Genomic DNA, 27,180 nt, shown 5'->3' on the forward strand with positions numbered 1-27,180 from the left:
TGATTCTGATTCTGACCATTTCCTTATACCATGATGGGAATATTGTATGAAAAGCGGCCACTAAAACGGCCTAGATTAGGGCCGCCTGACGTCTATCCTCAAGAACCCAAACAGAAAGAGGACGAACTCAGTTCTATAAACGTCAAACATGGCTTTGCAACGATGCCTCAGTTATCAGATGAATTTGGGACAGCAAGACATTGTAATGTCACCGCTGCTAAAGTGGGAGCGTATTTCAATGCAATTCTTGCAAAAAAGGAAGAGCTCTCTACCATGCCGGACACAGGAAGAAAGAGGCAACAGATCAATCCTAAGGATAACTTCTGGCCAGTAACTGCAAGAACTAAAAATGGCATAGAGGCATGGTTTAAAGATCTGTCTGGTTGTAAACCGTTAATAGCTCTTGCAAAGAAAGCTCCTAACTTTAATAAAAAGGAAGAAATATTTATGATGCTTTGCGAGTATCAAGTACCGATGCTCAGAGCAGCCTGGTTCATTAAACTTAGTTCTGCTTATACAGTAGCAGTTTCTGAAGCCAAAATAAAAAAGAGGCAGCTGCCTGATCCAACTACAGGTAAATAAATTCATAATTTAAGGATTTGTAGTACATGCAAAATACATCATAGCAAGAAGTATGAGAAGTTTTAATTAATAATATCTCTTTGCTCCTTCATTTAGAATGGACAGGAACCCTCATAAAGTTCTTAAAAGATCAACTTTCAAAACTACAGGAATATTATTATTTAAATAATTATATAACGAATAGCATTAGCAACAATGGTATAGCAAATAATTCCTGTAATAGCAATGGTACTGGAAGCAACAACAGTAACAACAACAGTAACAGTAATGTTAATAATAATACTACTAATAATAATGGAGTTGTTAATAATCAGCCAGCTACACCAAATTCAAGTAATCAAGCGACAACAGGAAATGTCATGAACGAAGAACATAAATTAGCATTGAAACAATGGCATTATTGTGTACAATTGGCAAAGTACATGTTTGAAGAGGGATTACTAGATAGGCAAGAATTATTACAATGGATTTTAGAATTATTAGACAAAATTAAATCTTCTCCTTTAGAAGATGGTATTTTAAAACTTCTGTTGCCACTAGCGCTACAATATTTAGAAGAATTTGTGCAGTCTGAATTATTAGCCAGACGTTTGGCGTATCTATGTTGTCGTAAATTGGCGCATATGTGTAGTAATGTAGAAACTAATGGCAATCCGCAAAGTCCGTCCATAACTAAAAGCGAAGTTAATGGTGGAAAAGACACTGCCACTGCTAGTCACGTACAAAATCCATTAACTGCTGCTTTTAACGACTATTTGTCATGTCCGCATCACAGGGATGTGATTTATAGTTTATCAACAATAATACAGGTAACAAATTTTTGTTGCGTAACAGATGTCATAATTTATTTTATTAACATAATACATGAACAAATTGGTTATTGTTTAGGTTATTACTTTAGAATGTCCCACAGCATTAGTGTGGAATAGCGTCGGCGAAGGAAAAGCTCCATCAGTATTAAATGGTTCCCCGTTGGATTATTTACCGTGTCCTCCGACAACTTTACCATCTCCACCCGCAACTGCAACTAATCCTACACTGAAGCAGCTAAAAGTCGCTCAAGAAAACATTCGAGCAAGATCTCAAGCTGCTGAAGGGAAATGGTCGTGCGATAAATGGCAGCAAAGTAGCGCTGGTATAACAACGACTAAAGTATTGGCTGCGTTAGATGCTTTAGATCGGCATAGCTTTGATAGAATGGATTCTACCAACTCGTTAGATACTTTATATGGTAAAATATTTACATCACCGCCAAAAGATACCACCAATGAACGAGAGACAAAACCGGAATACAATCCGCAACAAGATTCTGCTGTAGTTGAAATCTTATGCGAGTGGGCTGTAAGCGCTGAACGATGGGGAGAACATAGAGCGATGGCAGTTGCGAAATTACTTGAGAAAAGACAAAGCGAAGTTACCGGAGAAACAAATGATAACGATGATAAAGATAGCATCTGTAGTAACGGAAGCCCGCCTGTGCTTCCGATATTTCAACCATTACTCATGAAATTTTTGGACATGGACGCGCCGGTACTAGATAATACCACAACTCAATCAAAAGTTCAGTTTACGAATTTGGTTCACTTATTTTCAGAATTAATTAGGCATGATGTTTTTTCACATGACGCTTACATGTGTACACTTATTTCTAGAGGAGACCTTATACAAGGTATAGTACACTATAATCTTCTTAATTAATATTTTAAATTTTCTCTCAGTTTCATCTTGTTTTATTTAGGTCCTGCGGCTAGCAAACCCGGAACACCAAGTAATCGGGAACCAATTGACGAAGACAGCCTGTTTCCAGGAATAGATTTAAAACCAACGAAGTTAGAAGTAACAGATCACGGACGTACAATGGATTACGACGATAGTAAAATTGATGACGATTTGGACAAGTTGTTACAACATATTAAAGAAGATCAACAGAATAGTATGGATGCCCCTGACAGTCCTAAAGAAGATGCATTAGCTGGACATGGAACACAAGAGGGATTAGATTCTAAAATGCCATCGAGTCATAGTAGACATTTATTATACACAACGCATTTTCCATTACCTCAGGTAATTGTCAAAATTGAATATATAATACAAATTTAACGATACAATGAAATGTACTATAAATCTTTCATCGTCATGTTTAAAGGATGAAACGTGCAGTCAACATGATTGTAATCAACGACACGTACTATTATATGGAGTAGGTCGTATTAGAGACGAGGCTAGGCACATTGTTAAAAAGATGACAAAAGAAGTGTGTAAATTGTTTGGAAAGAAGTTTAGTATCGATGTTGCAGAAGGTGGAAAAGTAAAAAAACATTCCCGTAGTGAATTTAACTTTGAGGCGATCACCTTAAAGTTTCAGAACCTAAGTTATTTTGATCAGCATGTAGTAACATGGCAGTGCGCCACTCAGGTTATTGAAATGTTAAATACATTTGCATTGGCTGGGTCGTCTTATTTACCAGTGCAAGAACATGTAGCCTTTTTGTTCGACCTGATGGAACTAGCTCTAAATATATATGGTTTGATAGACGTTTGTATTCAGATATTAAAGGAATTACCCGAAGTTGAAGCACAATTAACGGTTAGAAATAGTCAGCTTGTTAGAAGTTATACTACCAGTTTAAGTCTGTATGTTGTAGGCGTATTAAGAAGATATCATTGTTGTTTATTGTGTAAGTATTGACAGGTGAAATTGAAACAAATTTTCAAATTTTATAAACAATAACTACACTTGATTTCATTCTTTTTCAGTGTCTCCAGAACAAACAACGGCAGTATTTGATTTACTTTGTAAAGTTGTGAAACATGTATCAAATCCTAGCGATTGCAGTTCTGCTGAACGATGTGTATTAGCGCATCTGTACGATTTATACTCGTCTTGTTCTTTGTTAAAAACAAAGCCGCACGGAGTAGAAGCATTTAGTAATGCTTATCCTAAAATTCGAACAGCCCTTTACAGTACGTTGCAACCGACTACGTCGAGTCATGTATATAATTCACAATTTATGGTGGATGTTTTTACCAGCCCAAGGCGGGGAGGAAAAATTGAACCACAATGGGCTAGACAGTTAAACGAAACACCGGCGAATCGTTATAGTTTTGTTTGCAACGCGATTGTTGCAGTTTGTAGCGAAACAGATAATGATAAACTAAACGATATTGCGATAACATGCGCAGAATTAACAGCTTGTTGCAATGCTCTTAATGCCGAGTGGTTAGGTGTCCTTATGGCACTCTGTTGTTCTTCGGGCAGTTCTGCATTTTATATTGATGTTCTAAATCAAGTTGATGTACAAGATTTAAGCATACATAATTCTCTAGCTGTGTTCACATCAATTTTAATTGGTAAGTATTTTATGTTACAATCATTGATGTAACTATGGAGGAACCAGGATAGGTCTGTCTTTTAATAATATTTTATTTTTGCAGCAAGACACTGCTTTTCTTTAGAAGATTTTGTTGTGCACATAGCACTGCCATCCTTAGTTAAAGCTTGTAACGAGGGTCGTGGAGACGCAGACATGGAAGCTGAAGCTGGGGCACGTTTAACGTGTCATTTGCTTTTACGTCTTTTTAAAACAGTCGAATGTCCTCAACCAGCTTTGTATTCTGTGAGTACAAGCCCTCACCCCCTACCGAATGGAAACTCCAGGGGTTACAGTATAAAATTAAGTTGTGATAGACACTTACTGGCAGCTGCTCATAACAACATCAGAGTTGGTCCGGTGTTAGCAGTTCTTAAAGCTATCCTCGTTGTTGCTGATGCAACAGCCGGTAAGCAACCGCCAAAGAAACCAGACGTACCAATGAATCATTCTAACAAAGCAGGTGGACCAGCTAGTGTTGGTGTTGGTGTTGGTGTGAACACTGGTGGATCAAGTGAATTATCTATCAGTCATATCTTAGGTACCAGTGACATTCTAGGAGGTGGCGATGACTTAGGACTTGACTTAGCGATGTCTTCGTCTAATAGCAGTGCTGGAATGACTACCGAAAATGTTAAAGGATTATCAGATTTCGCACAGCACGTTTTAAGACAAATCTGTAGCCAAGAATGGGTACTAGAGAGGTGTTTACAAAATCCAGAAGAACTTTGTCATCCTGACATGTTACTTGATAATATGTTAACGCCTCGGCAAGCTCAACGATTACTCCATATGATCTGTTATCCAGAGACTTCCATAGACGCATTTATCGACCAAAAAACTCACATAACGAACATCTTGGAAAATCTAGAGCAATGGAGCTTAAGAATGTCGTGGCTCGATTTGCAACTTATGTACAAACAGTTTCCCCCAGGATCGAGCGACCTTTCACAGTGGTTAGATACTGTCGCTAAAGCTGCGATCGACGTTTTCCAATTAAATACAATGTCCAGTAAATCAGACAAAAGATCTGGTTCCATATGGTTAGTTGCGCCGCTTGTTTCAAAGTTACCAAGTGCGGTGCAAGGTCGAGTTCTCAAAGTAGCTGGTCAAGTACTGGAATCTGGTAATTGGTCGAAAACAGCTGCCGGTCGTGAAAGAAGTAGATCAAAATCACCGTCGCTCTTCAATCATCAACCATTCCTCTCGCTAGTACTGACTTGTCTTAAAGGCCAAGATGATCAAAGGGAAGGTTTGCTAATGTCACTACATTCACAGCTGACGCAGTTTTTGAATATTACTAAAGAAGAGAAAAACTTCGCTACTGAAGATCCTAAAACTAGAGAGGTGTTACAGGATGCATTACAATTAAGATTTAGTCTTGTTGGTGGGGTTTTCGACACGATACAAAGGAATACAACTGCTACCACTGACTGGGCTATTCTCTTAGTTCAATTGGTTAGCTACGGCGTTATAGATTTAAATAATAATTTTGAATTATTCACTACTGTCATAGATATGTTAGCAACCCTAATACACTCTACCCTAGTCTCCGATTCACAATCTGAAAAAGATGAGAATAAGAAACATTATCAAAATTTGATGAAAAAATTAAAAAAAGAACTTGGTGATAGAAATTCTCCAAGTATTAAATACGTTAGACAATTGTTACCTTTACCGAAATTGACGATGGAAGTCATTACGTGTGAACCAGTCGGGTGTCTAACAGACACGAAGGGCAATAAGATAGCTGGATTCGATAGTATCGATAAAAAACAGGGCTTGCAAGTGTGTGATTCTCAAAGGGTGTCTGCTTGGGAAGTACTGGAAGGTCATAAAAATCCGGCACCAATATCTTGGGCTTGGTTTAGAGCAGTCAGATTGGAACGTAAACCTCTTACGTACCAAAATGCGCATAAGCTTCTACGTTACCATACTCACAGTCAGATTAGACCACCTAGCCATTATTTAGATCCACCACCGTTACCCGCAGAAGATTTAGAACCAGACAAAAAGGAATCTGAGCCTGGAAAGGCTGATACTCCAATGAGTATTGATTCTCCTGGAAGAGTACCAAGTAGCGTTGGTGGTAATGCAATCGGTACTGCTGTTACCAATGGCAAAGGGAAAGCTATGAAATCTAAAAGGCACAGGAGAAATAAAGGAGCAGCTACGCCTACTACACCTGTATCGCAACAAATTCAGGTTCTTACTAAATTTCAATGTTTATTGAATTATGCATTTTCAGTTTTTTTTCCAATGTTATGCGTATGTTATGTAGCAACCAGCAAACCAGTTACAACAGATAGCATTTGGAAATCAACAAGTACCTGTTTCTCAACAACCTGGAATGTTTACTGGTCAACCACCTCAACATCAGCAAGCATGGTATGCTAATCAACAAACTCACGCGCCAGCACAACAATATGGGTACGGTCAGCAGTTACCACCAACTCCAGTTGGACCAAGATATGATAGACCTGGCATGAACAATCAGTCAAAACAGGCTCTTTCTCATATGTTACGTTTACGATTACCGAACAATCAGTTAATAAGTTCTCAGCAACAACCAAATGCTGCACCTGTCGGTGGATCAGGTTTCCAAGGTATGCAAAGACAACAATTTATCAGGCAGCAATTAAGAGCCCAGCATGGAGCTCCAAACATCAATCCGCAACAGGGAATGTTCGCTTCGCAACAGCAACAACAACAGCCACAGCAACAAGGAATTTACACTGGAATGCAACAAGGTAATTATCATTTATAATTTATTTTCTTGTATAGGAACTATTTCGATCTTTTATATACAACATTTTTTTGTAGGAATGAATCAAAATTACGCAGGATATGGAGGTCAACAAATGATACCGCAGCAACAACAGCAGCAACAGCAACAGCAAGCACCTCAACAAGCACAGCAGCAACAACAATTATTGCAACAACAGCAACAGCAACAGGGTTTAATGAATCAACAACAGAACATGATGTTTACCAATCAACAACAAATAATGGGACCTCAAAGAGGACAAGAATATATTCCACAAAGATTACAACCTGGAGCTACCAGGCCACCATACCTCCAGGTACTGCTTAAAGAAAAAGAAAGAAACATAACTATTGTATTATAATATTATATTATATTTCAGGCTCCAAATGTTACTATGAATACAATGGGTCCAATGGCCGGCGGTGTTCAAAATCAGCCAGCACCACCTTACAGACAAACTAGTGGAAAACCTGGTACAGTTGGGGTGACAGGAGTAGGTACTGCCAGCGTTGGTTTGCAACAAAATCAACAGTTCCAACAAGTAAGCTCGTTAGATTAGTTGTTAAAATCGCTGTATATCAATACAACAAAATTAACAATAGGCAGGTTGTAAAACTGTGTAATGTGATCATTTTAATTATAGCAACAGGCAATAAATCAGCAGCGCATGAGACAACAAATGCTTGCAATGCAACAACAGCAGCAGCAAGCACAGCAACAACAACAAGTACAACAGCAGCAGCAGCAACAGGGCAATGCTGGTGGACAACAACCAACTCCTCAACTAGTGACGCATTTACAGCGGCACTTAAGTCAACCACCGCAACATTATCAACATCAGCCGCCGCCTTATTAGTAGTTTAAAATGTATATAATTAATTATGATGTATAAGAACAATTTACATAAAATGTGTAAATTTGAATTATGAAAGTTAAATAACTTAATTTGCAGTATGAATGTGTAAAGCGTGCCATGGCAAAGGCAATAAAGTGAAACAAGTGTCGAAAAGGTACTGGAAACTATTTCTATAATTTTTCATTTTTTTGAAGTTATTAATGTGTACATTATGTAAGAAGTAACCTGATAACTTTCTAAAATATTTTGTAATTGCTGTAATCCCGGAAGAAATAAACTGATAGATAAATACTCTTATGAGTAATAGAAGTAACAAAATAAAGATTTTAATGATATAGTTTTGCAGTACTATATATATGTATATAAATATAGTTTGTGCAGTACATAACCTAACTTAAAAAAGCGATGCTTTTACATTGATACTATTAGATACATACATATATAAATAAAAAAATATTTATATATAAATTATGAGCATAAATAGATAACAAGAAATAAGTAAATACAAAATTATTCAACCTTCCACCCTTTGTTTGTACATATGTATATGTATATATACATATTATCTTGTCATCTTTCTGAGTTCATTATATAGTTAATGTCTCAACATGCTACAAAAATTAAAATGAGAAGTAACCGTTTGTTGTAAAAATTAGAATTATAAATAAGTTGAGAAATAAAATACAAAAAGTGATATATACAAAAACAGATTACTTCAACAATGAATAACACAGAAGAATTAATGTCTGATATTTATAATACTTTAGTAAAAATACGATATCCTAAAATTACAACAACAGTAGCTCAAAATGTATATTCAATGATTCTTAGTGGAGAAAGTAGAATTTCATTATTATCTTGGATTTTGACTGAGAAATCTCCGGAAATAGCTATTAAATTACAAAAATTAAAAGGCGATATTTTGGAAGGTATCTTTTACATTATCCATAAACAAATACATTATATTTTATGACACATTAAATATTTTATTATATTTTTTAGCGGAATTATTCAAATGTTATTCTGAAATTGGAATTTGCACTGACAAAAATTTATTACTGGTATGTTACTGATTATATTTAAACTCTTTTAAATTATTTACATAGAAAAACAATAAAACTTATTTTATAGGGAAATTGTAAGTTGGAAGATGAACTTTCTACTTTAAGATTATTATTAGATTTTATAAAGTGTATGTTTATTGAATCACCTGATATTGAATATGAAGAAAAAGAATCCATTGATGATATATTAAATGTATGTAAAAGTCTTTAAGAAGTTTGAATATAAATATACATGATATTTAGTTTAAGTACATACATATAATAATATTTTGAATTAGGTCTATATTAATGAAGATCTAAGTGCACTAACATCTATTGTTAAATCAAAATTAAGTTATTCTGAAGCTCTGGAGTATTTTGATAATTTACAAAAGCAGTTGGATGAATCTTCCAGTTGTAAATTAGAAAAGGAACATCTAGAAGAACATCCAACAGAGGTAAAAATTTCATTTAAAACCATTTTTGGGAGTACATAAAAGTATAAATTTTAATATGACAGATTAAAAGAGAAGAGAACAATGAGGAAGAGCAAACTTCAATATTTAACACAGAGAAAGAAAATTTCATAGAAGCTTTTTCAAATATTGGATCATGGCCAATGCTTAAAACAAAAAGTACAAGAAGTAATTTGTATTCCATGGATGCTGATATAGAAAACATATATTCTAATTTTTCATCTTTAACACAGGTTTTATATTTTCATATATTTCTATTATAAAATAATTAACATAATATTTTTACCTATGCTAATCCTTTTTTATTCTAAACGGATTTTCAGTTTCTGCAAGCAAAGGAAGAAATATGTAATGCAAGTATACCAAAGGAAATAAGCAAAATAAATACATCATTAAGTGAAATTGTTGAAGAGACTGCTATAGCTACTGAGGAAATTTTAAATGTTACAAATAATTACTGATTTTCAATGTTATCGTTTCTGTAATTTTGTATTTTTTTTTATAGCCATAAAAATACAGGAATTTGAAGGTATAAATAAAATACTAGTTTATTTAAAAATTTATATAGATGTATTGGAAATACATGACAATGAATTTATGACCGGGGTCGTTCTTTCTTTTCTTTGTACAATGCAAGTAGTGAAACATTAGCAACTTTTACTACTTTAAATCGGACTCCCGGAATATCACCCACGGCATGACCCTTACGACCGAATCCTGCCACCAAGACTTCGTCGTTTTCTTCAATATTGTTTAAGCAACCATCACGAGGTACAAAAGCTGTGATCTTTTTACCATTTTTGATAAGCTGCACTCTCACACATTTACGAATAGCAGAGTTTGGCTGCTTAGCTTCCACACCTCTGAAAAATAAAATTATTGAATTAGCATATTCACATAAAAAACGAGTTTGAAACGTTACTATTATTAAATACATACACTTTTTCTAAAACAATACCCTTAGCATGGGAAGCACCACCAAATGGATTGGCCTTCCACCTTGTTCCCAAGTGAGCCTTCTTGTAGTCTTTATCGTTCCATCGTTGATCACGCCTATGGTTTACATGCTTACGTGCAGTACGAAGACCACGAGGTTTACCTACACGTTCAAAACGTTATGTATCAAATTTAATTGTCATATCTTTGCACTTTTATGCTACTTATGTTATTTGTACACTACATTAATAACAAATTGAAAAATGTTGTTAATTACAGCTACAATTAAAATAATTGTGATAATTCTACTACTGTTTGTATAATTCCTACATAAAACTTCATACACATAACCACGTTGTGTTAAACGTAACGTGACATAAAATAAAGCCAATAGGTATTTTATTATTGGATATTTAAAAATATTATAACTACATGTATTACGAAAACGATTTAAACATTATAAATTTTGTTATTTACATCTAACAGTTTTAAAAATAATATAATTCCAACATTCAATACATACCCATTTTGCTCGATATGCTACCCACCCGGAAAAGGACTAACCTTTCTTTACGGAAATCAGAATCGACGTGAAATACAGCGCTGTATTTGAAAAAGGAATATTTATGCGATTATTATTACTAATATTATTAACACATTAACATATGTAAATAATAATGTAAACGGCAAAAACATTTTGTAAAAAATTGTAATAAAAGGATCCTTTTTTTTATTATTTGAAATTAATGGAAATATACCGTAATCCCATTAAGTGTCATATTTTCTATGTGGCTGGACATCTTTGAATTTGTAGTCATTGTATGCATTGTATCTAAATACATAGTTATACATATATTTTACTCTTTTTTAAGGTAGTATTTGCTAGAAACGTGGTGGTACTTATCAAAATGCAGGTTCCACCTATTTTTATGGAATTGCCCTTAGAGGATCAGGTAAGTAATAATTACATTATATTAAATAATTAAATTTGTATAATGTTATTCATAAGATACTTGCAATACATTATAAACTGGTTTATTACAATCTGCCGTAGGATATAGGTTACATTAATTTTTCAGATATATGTTTCCTTTACTAATATTTTATTTTAATATGAATAGAAGTGTATTCTTAAAATAAATATTCTACATCGTATGTTTTGTTACAGGCACAAGAACTAAGGGTGTATTTTAAAAGCTTGGGTGCCGAAATAAGTGAAGAAAAATCTCCCAAAGGTATAGAAGATGATTTACACAAAATTATTGGTGTGTGTGAAGCTTGTTTCAAAGAAGGAAATGAAAATGAAATAGAAACTGTTTTAAATGACATTGTATCTATTATGATAGTGGTATGTATCATGGCTTTAAAAATTCTAAAGTAGAATACATTTGTGTAACTTAAAGTCTTGAAATAAATTTCAATATTTTATTTCAGATTCCTACTGAAAGGGCTGAAAATTTAATATTAGCATTTTGTGAAAAGTTAACAAAAGCACCTGGATATAAACTTGGATTAGTATGTTTAAAAGCGTAAGTTTATAAAAATGTTTTGAAATATTTTTGTTACAGTATATAATAATTCAATATGTTTTCAGGTTATGGCTATTGTTTCAATCTTTGTCAGACGATTCTCCCATGAGATATCATGTCTATTATCACTTAGTTCAAATTGCTCGCAATGTTGATCAAGTAAAAGCAGTATATAGCGGAATAGATCAGTTGAAGCAACAATTTGCATCATTTCCACCATCAAATGAACAAATGCAAAAGTTACTTCGGCTACTTCATGAAGTACTTCTAAGTTGTAAACAAGGGTAAACAGAATTTCTTATACTATACATTATATATTATATAATAATGATATTTAGATAAAAAATTACCCTAATAGGGAACAAGCTGCTGCAGTTATGGTAGAACTTTTAGGCACTTATACAGCTGAAAATGCTTCTGCTGCCAGGGAAGATGCACAACGTTGTATTTTAGCTGCACTGGCAGACCCAAATACATTCCTACTTGATCCACTATTAGCATTAAAACCTGTAAGGTTCTTAGAAGGAGAACTTATTCACGATCTGCTCCTAGTCTTTGTTCAAGACAAATTACCTGCGTATCTACATTTCTATCAACATCATAAGGAATTTGTAGAACATCAACTTGGTATGTAGTAAGTTCACGAAAAATATATATCATGGTATCATCAATATACATTGTATTTTTAGGATTGAATCATGAACAAAACATGAAAAAGATGAGATTACTTACATTCATGCAATTGGCAGAAACAAATCCTGAAATGTCATTTGACACAATTCAAGAAGAATTGCAAATTAATGAGGATGAAGTAGAAAGTTTTATTATTGATGGTAAGTTGTTAAAATAACGTTTTCAAGTTCTTAGTAATATCAAATATAGCGCAGTCAAAATTCTGACGTTCCATTACATAACAATTACCCTGTGAACAAGAAGAAGCACTCCAAATTCAGTTATCAAAATGGAGACATTGTATACAGGGTATATAAAATGAATCTGTACTGGCTTAGTAAAATTTGGTTTTTACTAAGCTATCGAAGTATCCAACATTTATATTATACATTCAATTTATTTTATGTTTATTATTTGTATTAAGACAAAAAAGAATTCCTTTATTCTTTCAGTATTAAAGACGAAACTCGTTAGAGCTCGTATGGATCAAGCAGGTCGTAAAGTTCTTATTTCAAGTACCATGCATAGAACATTTGGTCGACCACAATGGATGCAATTACGTGATTTACTTGCAGCTTGGAAAGCAAACTTATCTGCTGTGCAAGAGGGGATGAAATCTGTAGCCGCTGCACAAATGGAACTTGCAGCAAAAAATAAAGCTGCAATCAATCATTAATAACATTTAAATTATGTTTACAAAAGCCGTAAGCTGCGCATACAAATGTCCATTGCAAACTGAAATTATTTAATTTATAACCCTGTCTAAATAAATATACGTATCGTATACCGCAGTATTGTTTATAATTAAATTAATCACAATCAGGGAGAAAAAATCATTTAAAGAGTCTGTAATTCAGTTACATGACATTTGATATTGTACATATATACATACAGTATACTTTCATGAACCACCGATATGTTATTAGTCTTGCACATGAACTGTTTTAAAAATGAAATTAATTTTTATAATGTATTGAATCTAACGATCCATTTTTTAACGTTACTTTTTTGTATGTTCCTGTATATAAAATATAATAACAAATATATCAAATTTTGTGGTGTGAATAAATTTATACTAAACACATTGTTTATAATTCAAGTAAACTTCTTCTTTTATCATTTTTACAAAGCAACATTTTATTTTTCATCAGTTAATTTTTACATTTTCGAAGCACTTAAATTTTATACCTTAATCAATAAAACATTCGTGAATATTTTTGTAATCGTGCATTACATGATTAGAAAAGCCACATATTTTTTTGTACTAATTCATTATTTCTAATCTATAATCAGTTTATCACATGATACTATGTTAATTAGTACAAAAGTTATAAATTCTAGGAAACTAATTACATAAATCTATAAAAAAAATAATACAGTGAGTGATTTAAAATAAATTCAAAATATAAAAGTAAAGTAAAAAAATTTATTGGAACATATTTGTACAAAAACGTACGTAAACTTCTTTTTATATCTGTGTTTAATTATTAAAAAATAATATGTTTTACATACATTTTTGTGTATCAACATACATACTTGTATATTAGAATGATCTTATACAGTTTTACAAAAACGATTTACAAATGAAAAAAGATTTCCTGCAAACAAGAGTATAGTAATTTCAATTTCATTTATAATCATACCGGAAGTCGGCAACTATTCAAGGCAATAAATGACGTAGTAAACAGAAACAAAAACATTGCACTTTTTGAACAAAATAGTACACACCTTCTTTTAATTCAAAAAATTTGCAAATCATTTAAAGGAGTACGTTATTTGTTACTGAATTTATGACAATTTAAAATGTTTTTTTCATCTAATAATAACAATACATTGTAAAAATAATTATTATTAGAAAACAATTATCACTTTAATAGCTTAATTACTAATTGATACATAAAAAAAACTTTCCTTGCCCCTTAACTTGTTTCTAGTGCGATTTTATTTCAGATATGGCATCATAAATCTCATGTTGCGTTGATTTTTGAAGTCTTTTAAATTACAATTTTCGAGCGTGTCTGAGAAGAGAAGATTCTGCTTCATGCAGAAAGAATAACGAATGCCGATCAGGTAGCGATGACATACATATAGTGATCGCCTTGGACACAAGGAACGCAAATGCATCACGTTAATAGTAGTTTTAACATTTGAGATTTTCATTGCGTATTTCCCAATCACCTATTCCGCAGTCTTATTTTAATAATAAACAATTTTGTATTTTCTACACACATTACACGATTAGTAACAAATATATATGTAGCATATTTATGTATACAATATAGCCTCAAATATAGGCAGGTATGAAAATTTCTTTTGTTTATAACTCAACAAACTAACAAAATTCAAATTCGAAATAGTTTGTTAATCTAAAATATATTCAAAGCATGCGAAATATCAATATTTTCGTAGTTTCTATGTTTAGTCTGCATTTGTTACATCAGTGGTTCTTAAACTGGATACCGCAAGTACGCCACAAGGGTGCAGCGTAATTTTAAATTGTTTATATGTAAAAAGCCATCGTATCTTTACTAACTGTAAAAAGCAAAAAATAATAATAATAATAATAGAGGTGCCGGGAATTTTGTTTAATGCCGCCAGACAAAAAAGTTTGAGAACCACTAGCTTACATTAACAGCTTGTAACATTAACTGAAAGACAATTATAGATAATAGGTACTTTATATGTGTAATCATTTTTTTTTAACATAAACTTATTCTCTTTCTTTGAAATTCTCATCAAGTCAGATTTGAGTAGAGAATCGAGGACGTGGTAAATCTCCAAATACTGTATCACCATGAACACTCTTAGCTAGAGCTTTAATCGAAGCTCGAATATTATGTGGATCATGTGGATCTCTTGATAGCTGAAATAGCGTTTTATTCTTTTCAATAAAAAATAAATGTACGTATGTAATATGCACGTATATGGTTATAAACCTAATAATAGAGGTAATTTAAACTGTAGGAAAAAAGAATAATACCTGGTCATCATCTTGATCCTGAACTGTTCTACGTACAAATGAAGGAAAAGATGGAACGCTAACTGGTAATGACTTAGCTAATGTAGGATGTCCACCTCTTTGTCCTCTTGGCATGTGAATTCCTTCATCTTGACCTGAATCTAAATGCAATTGTCAACAGTATTACTTAAATATGTTAAATATATGAATAATCATGAACATTGAAACATATAAGCTAACCATCTGTATCAGACCCTTCTTCTGAAGATTGAACTTGATCATTAGGAATAGCGTCTTCCACTCCTTCCAAAGGAAACAAAGCTTCTGTGTCAAAACTGGTTGGGTCCTTAGTACATATATATAGTTTGTCTTTTTTATCTATGTTACCATTCTGTAAAATATTATGTAAATATTATAATGCATGTTTATAATTTTTAACGAATATTTCCCTAAATATAAACTTACAACAAGTGTACTTAAAAAATATTTAGCACCAGATTTCTGTTTAATATTAGGACCAGTAATCACTTTTGTTTCATTTGATATTACTTGTGATGTATTTACTGTATTTGTTGTAGAGGTAGTTAAATTGGTTGTAAAATTCTCTGGGGTTGTAGGAGGAGTTTCTATATTATTTGTTAATCTATTTGTTTCTTCTCCTTTACATATTAACCTGAAATAAAAAACTTGCATATTAGAAAGAAAAATCAAAACAAAATCTTAAGTACAAACTTTGTCGTTAAACAATACCTTGTTAATAATCTATGTTCATTATGAGCTCTTTCACGGAACTGCTCTAATAATTGATATTGTTCTGTTGTAAAAGCACGAATTTTATTTTCTATTTCTGCAGATTGCTGTTGAACAGCTTCCTCAAGTTGCTGTTGAAGACCACCCAAAGCCATTTGTATATTATTCGGTAACTGTGACACTAAGGTAACATAAGATAAGCAATTTATATACCTAAGAAAAATTGAATACATCCTTATTTGTTATCAAATTTTAATCTAAATTTACCAGAAAATTTGGTAGGTTGTTGCAGATAGTCAAGTTCATCCAAAGTATTATGAGCAATTATTATTCTAAACACTGGGCTATAATCTGGATTAGACCTTAATTTATTGATTTCTTCTGGTGAAGTCTACAATAAAATTAATGATATAACAAAAGTATATGTAAAACTACAAAATTATATACGATACTCACAACAATATCGGTATTAATAAGAACTAAGGCAGCACCATAGTCTCTATGAACAGCATGTGTATACATAGAACAATTATAACAACGGTGAATAACCCATGATCCTACATTTCTTATTTCCACTAAACCTGGCTGTTCCTTGGTAATACCTTCAAGCTCTGATATAGTTGAAAGATTCTACTTGAACAAAAAGCAATTTTTATATTACAGCGAGTATACATTAAACATTATGAATTACTTTATTAATTATACATATAACTATAAATTTAAAAAAAATTATATCATTTGTAAATAAAATTTTGCAGGAAAAAAAGTCTCACCTGATGAAAAAAGCCATCATTCTGTTCTTCAGGTGACAATTCAATATCATTAATGTTGACCTTTTGTAGTTCAGTGCCCCTGGATTTTATGGACACATTTAAACATTTGCATGCAATATGCATCTTACACAATCAGTATACGTTTTCTAAAAGAAACTTTAAAAAACCACCACGCTGTTTCACAATACCGGGGCTCGTATACACGATATATACACAATTTACTTAATATTCCTCGTAGTGTATGAAATATATTTCTAGACCTTTGTTCTTTATAGCTTCTAGCTTTTATAATTAAAAGTAATCAAAGTTTTTATAAATAATTGAAACAGAACAATAGAAAGTACAAAATATGTAGTAATTCTACTTGGGAAGTTGATTGTTTTAATAGTCGTAAGTTTCGCGCTATTATTAAATCTGAAATATTTTGTTTTTATTTGATTAAAGAAAACACCTCGTTAAAAAGCTATATATACTTTCGGTATTTATACATGTATGTTTGTTTTATCTCTATTATGTGATTCGTGTTATAAGTTGATTTATATACTGTGACAGATTCGCACACTTAAAAGCCAAGTAAACGGATTTTACCGAAGCTCGTGGATCTGTAGAATATATTTACGTCTGAGTTTTACACCGTATAAACAGGTAGTTTAATACAGCGATATTCAGAGCTTCTATGTATATATTGCTCCAAATGATTTTTCACATTTCAATCAAAAGATAATATTCTACATTTTTTGGGTATAACCGCGTTTATTTACAAATATTTCCGAAAATCTTCCAAGTCTTTACTAAAAATAAACACTGATTTATGGTAGGTGCGTGCAGATGCGTACGTGATCACCCCAGACGAAAACATACTTGCTAGTCAATTGACCGACTTAAACATATGTATGTATATATGTACATACATACATACTTACTAATCTGTACCCGCAAATATAAAAATAAAGTTCCTTGACATTATCAATGTAATACATAAATCTCACTTTTACTACTGAATAATTGCTGTTTCATTTTATACACGCGAACATGGAAGAATTATTATTTATTCAACATTATGAACTACTAATAATATATCATTTGACTGAAATTACCTTTAATAAATACACTTACGTTTTAAGATGTTCTAAATTTTAAAACAAATATAGAAAAAGTAGCAAAACATAACTATAGGAATATTCCTAAATTTTAAATATTAAAAACATGAATGAGGATATTATTGATTAAATAAAAATGTATTTTTATTCATAAATACGTTATTTACATTGCTTTATTTTAAACACTGTTATAAAGACAGTATCTTTCTTCCATATATTACTTTGTTTATTTCTGTAATACTGTTTAATATTTATAACAGTCTTATGTACATTATCATATATAAATAATGTTCAATTTTTACATAATATCAATGTTATAATGCTTACTTTGGAATGTTACTTTAACAAAACACAACAAACAAAAAACAACAAAATTGGAATGTTAAATCCATAAAACACATCAAACAATAAAAATATAACAACAAATTTTACAATTCCATGTTAAGATATTCTTCTTTCCACTTGAAATATTCATTAAATCGTATTGCAGCATACCTACAAAACAGTATACAGATTGATAAATATAATTAGTAATTATTACGAAAAATATTAGTGAAAATAGGATGCTTTATACACTTACTCTAAGAAGTCAAAGTCAATAGATGAATGTTCACTTTGTATAAGGCCCCAACAACCCCAAAAAAAATGTGATAAAAGAACAAATTTATTTACTTGCACATACAATAAATTAAGTTCATTTTCAGGTACATAGTTTACATTATTATATTCCTGAAGATATATATATAACCACCTCTTTTGTAATTGTTCTTCAGGATACAGAGAAAAATCAGGATTATCAATACCTAAAATAAGTTATGTATAATTACAAAATAGCTTCATATGAAATCATATTTAGAAATATGTTCAAATTACCAGCAAATTCAGCAAAATGATTTGCTATATCAAAAGCTTGGTAATTATATGCAGTATATTCAAAATCAATAAAAGTGATAGAATTTTCCTTTTGATTGTAAAGAACATTTCCCAGTAGTAGATCATTATGAGCAAATACTACTTTGCTATTTGATTTTGTAAGTTCCTCTTTTAAAAGTTGATAATTTTGCTTTAATACACTAAACGGTTTTATGAGTTTTTCAAGCCTGAAGGTGAGAATAATAAACCAGATATATAATATAAATTAAATATTGTAATCTTTACTATAACACATTACCTTGATTGTTTGGTATCATCACAAAATTCTTTTGGCATTATTTCCATAAATTTTTCCAACTTATTCCAAATACAAGCCTGTTTCGGTATTTCATCATTATCAGGGTTAAGCTTATGCATTTGGGCCATTCTTTTAGCAATTAATGTATATATATCGGGATTTCTAACTGTCTCTGTTGTAAGAGTATTACCTTCAATAAACTGATAAGCTAAACCATTATTAAATGTGGCATAAAGGGAATGTGTAAAACCTGCTTTATTCAATATCTGTTGAAAAATGAAAATGTATCCTTATTTATCTTTATTTATGTAACAATGTTTTTTACTGTTGTACTTACTCGAATATTTCTTGTTTCGTCTTTTCTATTAATGAGCAAATCTGTTTTATGTCCATATACCCTAACCAAAACCATATCATTGTAATGCCCAGAATACCATACTCCTATAAGTTTATTTGTGATTCCATCAGTAAATATCTGGAAGTAAAAATGAATATGATTGTATACTTAAATATTGTTTTTGATGTAATATACAAAAAAAATGTATACTGTAAATGTTATTTACATAATCAAAACATGAAAAACACACTACCATTAAAAGCGTGTTAAATATTTGATAACACAGCAGGATGCCTATTATCATGACAAACTAAAAGAAAGTATACATGTTATCAATAGATAAAGTTAAATATTAGATAGGGGATACATTGACCCTAATTTTTCTGTTTATTATTATAATTTTTACCCTACTTATTTATTCTGTATTTCACTTAATAAAAAAAAATTAAGTATATAAAATTATAAGATATATTAAGACTTACTATAAATATTTGAGTACAACTTATGTTTTATTTGAAAACTTTAAAAAATTATACAGTACATAAATAAAAATAAATACCACATTAGATCTTTATAAAAAAAATATTTACACATCCATACATGAAAATGTTATATAAGTCTAGACTATATTTTATAACTTTTTACCTTAAAATGCAAATTATTTAGTGGCCACGTAGGTCTTATTCTTTTAATTATTTCTTTAGCACCATCGACAATTTCATTTTCATCTACTGTTATATTAAGGTGTGGTTCTTTACATATTTGGTCCATTATTAAACATTATCTGTAAAATAAACTTTATGTAACAATTCATTTTTTAAACATTAAAAACATATGTATATGATATATATTCATAATTTTAAAAACATTATTTTTAGTCGGAAACAAAAATAAATCTAACATTAAAGCTACAGGTATTTATAATCTAATAGAATGTTGAAATCTACAAGACATGTGTCGTATAAATGAAGTTACTCTATGGAGCTGTTTCACTTTAATGGAATAACCATACGCATTTCTACATTATATATACTGATAATGATTGACGTGGTTATCAACACTAGGCTAGGGTAATTTCAAGACCTTGATTCTATTAATAATTTCATTAAATTTCCGATCCCAATAAAGAGTATTCTCTACAGGAATTATATTAAATAATTTCATACTCCATATACCTGTAACATAAAAAGAAAAACTAGAAAAGATATATATTTACTGAAATTATTTTTATTGATATTTACTGACAATAAAATAGTTGTAGAACTTCATTCATTTGTGCACATTTCCAGTTTATTTAACTTTGCATTTTATAGCTTAATGATTGTAATTTACAATGAGAATAAGTTATCATTTAAAATCAAAGAATTTTGATTTTATTGATGTGTATTTTATCTTTCATAATTCGTTTATATATATTATTTTACAAGAAAATATTCACACAATCTTTTTTGAACAAGTTTTATATACAGAAATAAAATTCATTTGGATGTTCCACAGTATTTATTTATATAGGTAAACGAGGTAAACGGAATGATATAGTTCATGTAGGAACTATTAACTATTACATGTTGTCATACTGTAAAAGTTAATTATTTCATACTGTAATTTATTATAAAGAAATATTAATAAACATAAAACATACACAAAATGTATTATATACATATATTTAGAATATTACAGTATATAGTCAAGTTTTACATATGTATATTTAAGTATGTATGTACATACACATAACCATTCGCTTTCTGAATATGGAGACTTTTAGTTATTTAATTTTCTTAACTTTGAAACTGATTTACACTTGTGGCGCCTAGAATGTGAAGAATAATATATATATATATGTTGTGTAAGATGTAAAGAGTAATAGTCAGAATAAATTTCTTTATATTTAAATACTATAAATGAAACTAAACTTCTTTTAATATATGTTTATAAATGTTTAATTTTGTGTCAAAATAAGGTTTTAATAAGTATTTTAATTTATAAGTTGCTTACGGATTCATTTATATAATAACACCAAAGATGGTTTGTGTTTTCAAAACACATGCAGTTACAGGAGATGTGTGTTTACAGTAATATTTCAATTACTTTTTATAATTAGTATGTATTATGTTCATTTATAATAATTAATATTACACATGCATACAAATCATACAGTTAAATATAAGCATAATCAATTACATTTATCGAGCAATATCTTGATATATTTAAAACTGAAATTTTGATGATTTTCAAAATTTCAAAAAAATGTCAAAGAAAATTCCACTGAGCCAAAATGATATACAACCTACATTTAAAGGATTTCTTGAACGAATGAAAAATAAACAGATGCAATCCAGGTATGAAAAATATATATATTTAAAATGTTTTACTAATAACATTTAATGCTGTATTATATAAGATACATGATTTTAATTACTATAAAATATTGTAGCATATTATTTATACTTTAAGAATATTAAATATTTTTAAATAATTCTCTAATGCTAATAATACAATGTATTATTGAATTTTTATAGCACCCCTAAAGCATCAAATATAAATTTACAGTTAAATGAAGGTTTGGATATGTGTAAAAATCATGAGTCTAATAATGTAAAGAAATCAGAAGTAAATACTAAATCATCTATTATATCTCTTGTATGTTTATTTTATATAATATATAAAAAATGGGTAAATGAATATAATTTTATGTTGCTTATTATATTTTAGGATAGTTCTAATGAGTCACTCTGTGATTCTTCTAATATTACTAAAAAGCCAGATAATCAAGATGCTAAGGAAGAGGAAACACTATTTAATAGTACATGTAAACCAAAATTTCCTACAATTGAAAACACACAAAACTCAAAAACAAAAGTTATTCATTCATCGGATAGTGAAGATGATATAAGAGTAAAACCAACTTCGAGTTTAAATAGAAAGAATAGAATCTTTAACAGTAGCAATGAGGAATCAATAATAAATGAACATTCTCTATCTGTAAACAAAGATTGTAGGTCTGCCATTAATGATGTATCTTCTAAAGAATCACCTGAAACAAATGAAAAAAAATTAATTGGAAATGATAGTCCAAGGACTCCAAGGAAATATTCTACTGATATAAAGAATGAAAACTTCATAATATCGGATTCAGATAGTAGTCCAAGTTTTAAGCATAGTCCTATCCGAATTTCTAGGAAGAAATGGATAGGACCAGATTTTAAATTAAATTTGAAACCTTTAGGTTTAGGAAAACAATTGGATCCTTGGATAGAATCTTCAAGGAAGAAACCAATAATGTCTTCAGTACCTGTAAATACCATGTTGTTTAATAAGTGATATTTTGTTTTTTGCTGAATTACTAAAATTATTAAATTGATTTTAGGTTACAAGGCAAAAATTAGAGGATAGATACAAACATCTGAAAGATTTTCAAATAGAAGTTCTTGAAAAATTTTATGCTGCATTAGATCAAATTCCATTGCCTGTTTTAGAAAAATTTCCGGATTTCAACAAACATTCATTTCAGAATTTAAAAATTGTATACCAACATGTCAAAGCAAAAATAAGATTAGTTGAAACAAAGTTAATTCATGTAAAAACTGATGAAAATGAAAGACCTGCAGATGATAAATTATGTGAAATTAAAAATAGTTCACCGTTATCTAAAATAATTGGAACTTCAGGAGGACAATCAATCTTAAGTATTTCAGATAGCAGTAGCTGTAATTTATCCACTGTTAATTTGGTTGATACAGAATCAAGTTCCATTAATACTATGAAAATGGAAAATACGGTTTCACCAATAGTAAAAGGATCTTCTCAATTTTTCGAGAAAAAGAATGAATCACAAGTAAAAGAACAAAAAGATACTACTATTAATTCATATGGTTTACCCAATCAAGTAAAATCTACTGATTCTTTAGTTCAAGGGAAAAAAAGTAAATTTCAGTTAAAAAGACCCATTAAAGCAACTATAGGTTCTGAAGTATCTAAACGAATTGGAGAAATATGGGAAAAAGAAGAACAGTCTAAAATTGTGAACTCTAAAGCAGTAGCTGTTAATTCTGATAATTATATAAATTTTGATGATTATAAAGCAAAACAAATTGAAGAAATGTGGGAAAAAGATAAACAGTCTAAAATTGTAAACTCTAAAGCAGTAACTGTTAATTCTGATAATTATACAAATTTTGATAATTATGAAGCAAAACAAATTGAAATCAATAAAGATGCATGTTACACAGAAGAAAAGAAGCAAGACCTTCAAATTAGCGAAATATTGAAATGTGAAAATAATCAACAGGATTGGTTTGATACATTGAATGTAGATGGTAAACTATATCATTCATAAAACTCTAAAAAATATTTTAATATATATATATATATTATAACTAAAATTTATCGTAGATGATGCTTTATATTCTGAAGATATAGTTGACTGCTTAACTCAAGAACTTGAACAGTTTCCTGCATTAAATAAAGAATGTAATATAAAATCAGGTGAGACTTAATTATAATTTTTTACTTATTATTTTATGTTTTAATTTTATAAAATTTAAAGTAGTAGCTACACAAAATATTAATGATAATGAATATGGCAAAGAACAACAAAAAACAGCTAAAACAAATACTGAAATCGGTATTTTCACTGGAAACTACAAAAACGATGGTGTTAGTGGTGAATTTGATGGATTAACATATGCGCATTCACGAGAAATGTTAAAGGTGAAGTATGTTACTTTTTCCTTTTACTCAAACAAATTGTTATTAAATTATTTTTGAATTAATAAGTAGAAAAATATAAATATATTTCTGTTGGCTCATTTAACAATACTTTTTAACCTTTTAGATTTTTCGACAAAAATTTGGATTATATTCATTTAGACCAAATCAGTTGCAAGCAATTAATGCTGCAATGTTGGGATTTGATTGTTTTGTTTTAATGCCAACTGGAGGAGGAAAGTCATTATGCTATCAACTGCCAGCTCTCTTGTTACGTGGAGTTACAATTGTAATTTCACCATTGAAAAGTCTTATTCTTGATCAAGTACAGAAACTTACTTCTCTTGATGTAAGTTACTTTAGTAATAATATATGTATCTTTTATATATTTGATTGTAACTTTTGAATTATAATTTCTTAATAAATATTGTACAGATTCCAGCTGCACATATGTCTGGTACAATTACAGACAGCCAAGCAGAAGGAATATATAGAGAACTTTCAAAAAAAGAACCAGCTCTTAAATTACTGTATGTAACTCCAGAAAAAATATCTGCATCTCAAAAATTTTGTAATCTCTTAACTACCTTGTATGAAAGAGAATTATTAGCTAGGTTCGTCATTGACGAAGCACATTGCGTTAGTCAATGGGGGCATGATTTTCGACCTGATTATAAAAGATTAAAATGTCTTAGAGATAAATATCCTAAAGTACCAATGATTGCTCTTACAGCAACAGCTACACCCAGAGTTCGAACTGACATATTGTATCAGTTAGGACTTACTCAACCAAAATGGTATGTAATTATATTAAAATTAATGTTGTCTCTTGTAGTATATTTTTCCTTTTTTTATTTCAGGTTTATGTCGAGCTTTAATAGGCCGAATTTAAGGTATAGTATAATTGCAAAGAAGGGAAAAAATTGTTCAGATGAAGTTATAGCTATGATAAATACAAAGTACAAAAACGACTGTGGTATTGTTTATTGTTTATCTCGTAAAGAATGTGATGATTATGCGATGCAAATGAAAAAGAATGGCATTAAAGCATTAAGCTATCATGCTGGGCTTACAGACAATAACAGAAGTGATATTCAAGGTCGATGGATTTCAGAAGAAGTATGGAATTATATTTTAACTAACTATAATATTTATTTATAAATACACGATGATACAATACAATAAATTTTAGATAAAAGTTGTTTGTGCAACAATAGCGTTTGGAATGGGTATTGACAAACCAAATGTACGCTTTGTAATCCACGCAGCTCTTCCAAAATCTATCGAAGGTTACTATCAAGAAAGTGGACGTGCTGGTCGTGATGGAGAGAACGCGGATTGTATATTATTTTATAATTATGTTGATATGCACAGAATAAGAAAAATGATTGAAATGGACAACTCAAATCCTGATGCAATAAAAACTAATATAGATAATTTATTTAAAATGGTATCATTTTGTGAGAATAAAACAGATTGTCGCAGAACGCAGCAACTTAATTATTTTGGAGAAGTGTTCAATCGACAACAATGCATCGCTAATAAACCAACATCGTGTGACAACTGTAGATGTAAAGTAAGTAAAATTCGAAACAATGTATTTTATGTTAATTAATACTTTTTAATTTATAAGAATTTTATAAAATTACATATCTTCCAGGATGATTTTACAATGTTAAATGCAACGGAAGATGCAAAACAGATTATGAAAGCTGTACGCGATATTAATCAATCGAGAAGTTGTAATCTGACATTAGTACTTCTTACAGATATATTTAAGGGAAGTGATCTCAAGAAAATAAGAGAATCAGGTATAAGATATGAATGTATATGTACATGTATATGTATGTACAGTTCATTTAGACAATTTCAGATATTACTGTTGAATCTTTATACAGGTCTTAATAAACTGCCTTTATACGGCCGTGGAAGATCATGGAACAGAAGCGATATAGAACGCCTATTACATAATATGGTGCTCAAAGACTATTTACAAGAAAAAATGTATATAAATAATGAAATAGCTTGTGCCTATTTAAAGATTGGTCCAAATGCTAATGAATTAATGACAAGAAAGGATATAAAGGTAAAAACGATAAATAACTAAACAATCAATTTTTATATACATTGAATAAAATATAATAATGTTTTTTTTAAAATAGGTGGAAATTCCCATGAAATCATCTAACAATAGTTCTAATGCAGTGGCTACAGTATCTACGGTTACGAAAAAGATCGATAAAGTTCTTTTAGAGCTACAAGAACGTTGCTACAAAGAATTAATGGAAATAATAAAAGGAATTGCTGGAGCACTTGATATTTCAGCGGCTTCAGTTATGAATATGATAGCAATCAGGGCAATGAGCCAGAAACTTCCAGATACTGAAGAAGCTATGTTACAAATACCGCATGTAACTAAAGCAAATTTCGAAAAATATGGAAAAGCTTTGTTGGATATTACTCAAAAATATGCTGCAGAGAAATATGGTACAAATAACATTATATTACTTTCTGAACATTATAATAATTGACTAATTGAACAATTTTATTTTTAGTAATATTAAGTGAAGAACAAGTGGAAAGTAACGGTAGCGACAACGACGATGATGGTACTTGGGATAATGACACTTCTTCTTTTACTAATAACTTTAACAAACGCCGAGGTACAAAAAGAAAAGGTAAAAGTAATTACCGAAACACAATGAAAAAGTTTAAACGCACTACAACGAAGTAAGATATATAAATGTATAAATATATACTTATCATATTTAATTTTGTTTGTATTACATCATAATTCTCATTATATTAGTACTACGCAAAAAGGAAAAACAACGACAAAAGGAAAAAATGCAGCTTCAAGTTCAAGTAAAGGTCCTGGACTTGTAAGTTTAAATACAAAAAAAGACTATAGCTCGAATCCTTATAGATATATGCAATTTGGTTAATATATTTATTCTGTATTATATATCTGTATTCATGAGAGTGTGATATAAGATCATGACTGTTCTATATACATGATTTAGTTTGTCACATAATAAAAAACTGGCATTTTTGCCATTTTATAACTAAAAATAATGCAACAGTATTATGTATTGTTTTTGTAAAAAAAAAGTTCTAAGAACTATGTATATGTATCTATATAAAATTTACT

The 27,180-nt window shown here is 30.3% G+C and overlaps 7 protein-coding genes across 20 annotated transcripts; 4 read left to right on the forward strand and 3 right to left on the reverse strand.

The window, feature by feature from the left end:
• The first annotated feature begins 27 nt into the window (after positions 1–27).
• Positions 28–7,733, forward strand: LOC114874703 (mediator of RNA polymerase II transcription subunit 12). Its single transcript, XM_029184237.2, has 11 exons — positions 28–574; positions 679–1,391; positions 1,471–2,251; positions 2,321–2,646; positions 2,729–3,260; positions 3,340–3,933; positions 4,018–6,158; positions 6,235–6,703; positions 6,777–7,036; positions 7,100–7,261; positions 7,364–7,733. Exons 1-11 carry the CDS (start codon positions 31–33, stop codon positions 7,574–7,576), a joined length of 6,735 nt encoding a protein of 2,244 aa, XP_029040070.2. The 5' UTR covers positions 28–30; the 3' UTR covers positions 7,577–7,733.
• On the forward strand, positions 7,642–9,693 carry LOC114874721. Of its 2 annotated transcripts, XM_029184284.2 has the most exons (7): positions 7,642–7,730; positions 8,344–8,505; positions 8,579–8,637; positions 8,708–8,833; positions 8,919–9,077; positions 9,140–9,328; positions 9,419–9,693. In XM_029184284.2, the coding sequence occupies exons 2-7, from the start codon at positions 8,397–8,399 to the stop codon at positions 9,554–9,556; spliced, it is 780 nt and encodes a 259-aa protein (XP_029040117.2). In that variant the 5' UTR covers positions 7,642–7,730; positions 8,344–8,396; the 3' UTR covers positions 9,557–9,693. The 2 variants fall into 2 exon arrangements, with proteins under 2 accessions (XP_029040117.2, XP_029040116.2); XM_029184283.2 differs by lacking the exon at positions 7,642–7,730 and having other exon boundaries at positions 8,124–8,505.
• On the reverse strand, positions 9,643–10,664 carry LOC114874725 (40S ribosomal protein S23). The gene is made up of 3 exons (XM_029184292.2): positions 10,555–10,664; positions 10,035–10,194; positions 9,643–9,958 (listed from the first exon to the last, which is right to left on the reverse strand). Exons 1-3 carry the CDS (start codon positions 10,556–10,558, stop codon positions 9,691–9,693), a joined length of 432 nt encoding a protein of 143 aa, XP_029040125.1. The 5' UTR covers positions 10,559–10,664; the 3' UTR covers positions 9,643–9,690.
• Positions 10,665–10,880: 216 nt separating this feature from the next.
• LOC114874714 (eukaryotic translation initiation factor 3 subunit M) lies at positions 10,881–13,023 on the forward strand. Its single transcript, XM_029184262.2, has 7 exons — positions 10,881–10,984; positions 11,200–11,379; positions 11,466–11,560; positions 11,626–11,844; positions 11,919–12,187; positions 12,250–12,393; positions 12,685–13,023. Exons 1-7 carry the CDS (start codon positions 10,940–10,942, stop codon positions 12,906–12,908), a joined length of 1,176 nt encoding a protein of 391 aa, XP_029040095.1. The 5' UTR covers positions 10,881–10,939; the 3' UTR covers positions 12,909–13,023.
• Positions 13,024–13,638: 615 nt separating this feature from the next.
• Positions 13,639–17,740, reverse strand: LOC114874712. Its single transcript, XM_029184259.2, has 8 exons — positions 16,715–17,740; positions 16,398–16,571; positions 16,209–16,332; positions 15,942–16,122; positions 15,657–15,864; positions 15,432–15,582; positions 15,213–15,352; positions 13,639–15,095 (listed from the first exon to the last, which is right to left on the reverse strand). Exons 1-8 carry the CDS (start codon positions 16,835–16,837, stop codon positions 14,973–14,975), a joined length of 1,224 nt encoding a protein of 407 aa, XP_029040092.1. The 5' UTR covers positions 16,838–17,740; the 3' UTR covers positions 13,639–14,972.
• Positions 17,741–17,969: 229 nt separating this feature from the next.
• On the reverse strand, positions 17,970–20,907 carry LOC114874717 (ethanolamine kinase 1). 12 transcript variants are annotated; one of them, XM_046285578.1, is made up of 9 exons: positions 20,564–20,907; positions 20,224–20,497; positions 19,968–20,106; positions 19,549–19,632; positions 19,323–19,460; positions 18,986–19,251; positions 18,688–18,887; positions 18,395–18,617; positions 17,970–18,309 (listed from the first exon to the last, which is right to left on the reverse strand). In XM_046285578.1, exons 3-9 carry the CDS (start codon positions 20,091–20,093, stop codon positions 18,243–18,245), a joined length of 1,104 nt encoding a protein of 367 aa, XP_046141534.1. In that variant the 5' UTR covers positions 20,094–20,106; positions 20,224–20,497; positions 20,564–20,907; the 3' UTR covers positions 17,970–18,242. The 12 variants fall into 12 exon arrangements, with proteins under 12 accessions (XP_046141534.1, XP_046141531.1, XP_046141525.1 ...); XM_046285575.1 differs by having other exon boundaries at positions 18,688–18,914; positions 20,489–20,497; positions 20,568–20,904; XM_046285569.1 differs by having other exon boundaries at positions 18,688–18,914; positions 20,568–20,904.
• A 358-nt stretch (positions 20,908–21,265) lies between these two features.
• Positions 21,266–27,161, forward strand: LOC114874705 (Bloom syndrome protein homolog). 2 transcript variants are annotated; one of them, XM_029184244.2, is made up of 15 exons: positions 21,266–21,661; positions 21,842–21,962; positions 22,035–22,616; positions 22,690–23,638; positions 23,715–23,807; positions 23,869–24,032; positions 24,157–24,378; positions 24,465–24,826; positions 24,890–25,148; positions 25,222–25,605; positions 25,690–25,840; positions 25,928–26,115; positions 26,192–26,516; positions 26,585–26,759; positions 26,839–27,161. In XM_029184244.2, the coding sequence occupies exons 1-15, from the start codon at positions 21,570–21,572 to the stop codon at positions 26,972–26,974; spliced, it is 4,203 nt and encodes a 1,400-aa protein (XP_029040077.2). In that variant the 5' UTR covers positions 21,266–21,569; the 3' UTR covers positions 26,975–27,161. The 2 variants fall into 2 exon arrangements, with proteins under 2 accessions (XP_029040077.2, XP_029040078.2); XM_029184245.2 differs by having other exon boundaries at positions 23,872–24,032.
• Positions 27,162–27,180: the final 19 nt, after the last annotated feature.

This window comes from Osmia bicornis, chromosome 4 (genome assembly GCF_907164935.1).
Source record: "Osmia bicornis bicornis chromosome 4, iOsmBic2.1, whole genome shotgun sequence".
In the NCBI taxonomy this organism is placed as follows: Eukaryota; Metazoa; Arthropoda; class Insecta; order Hymenoptera; family Megachilidae; genus Osmia; species Osmia bicornis.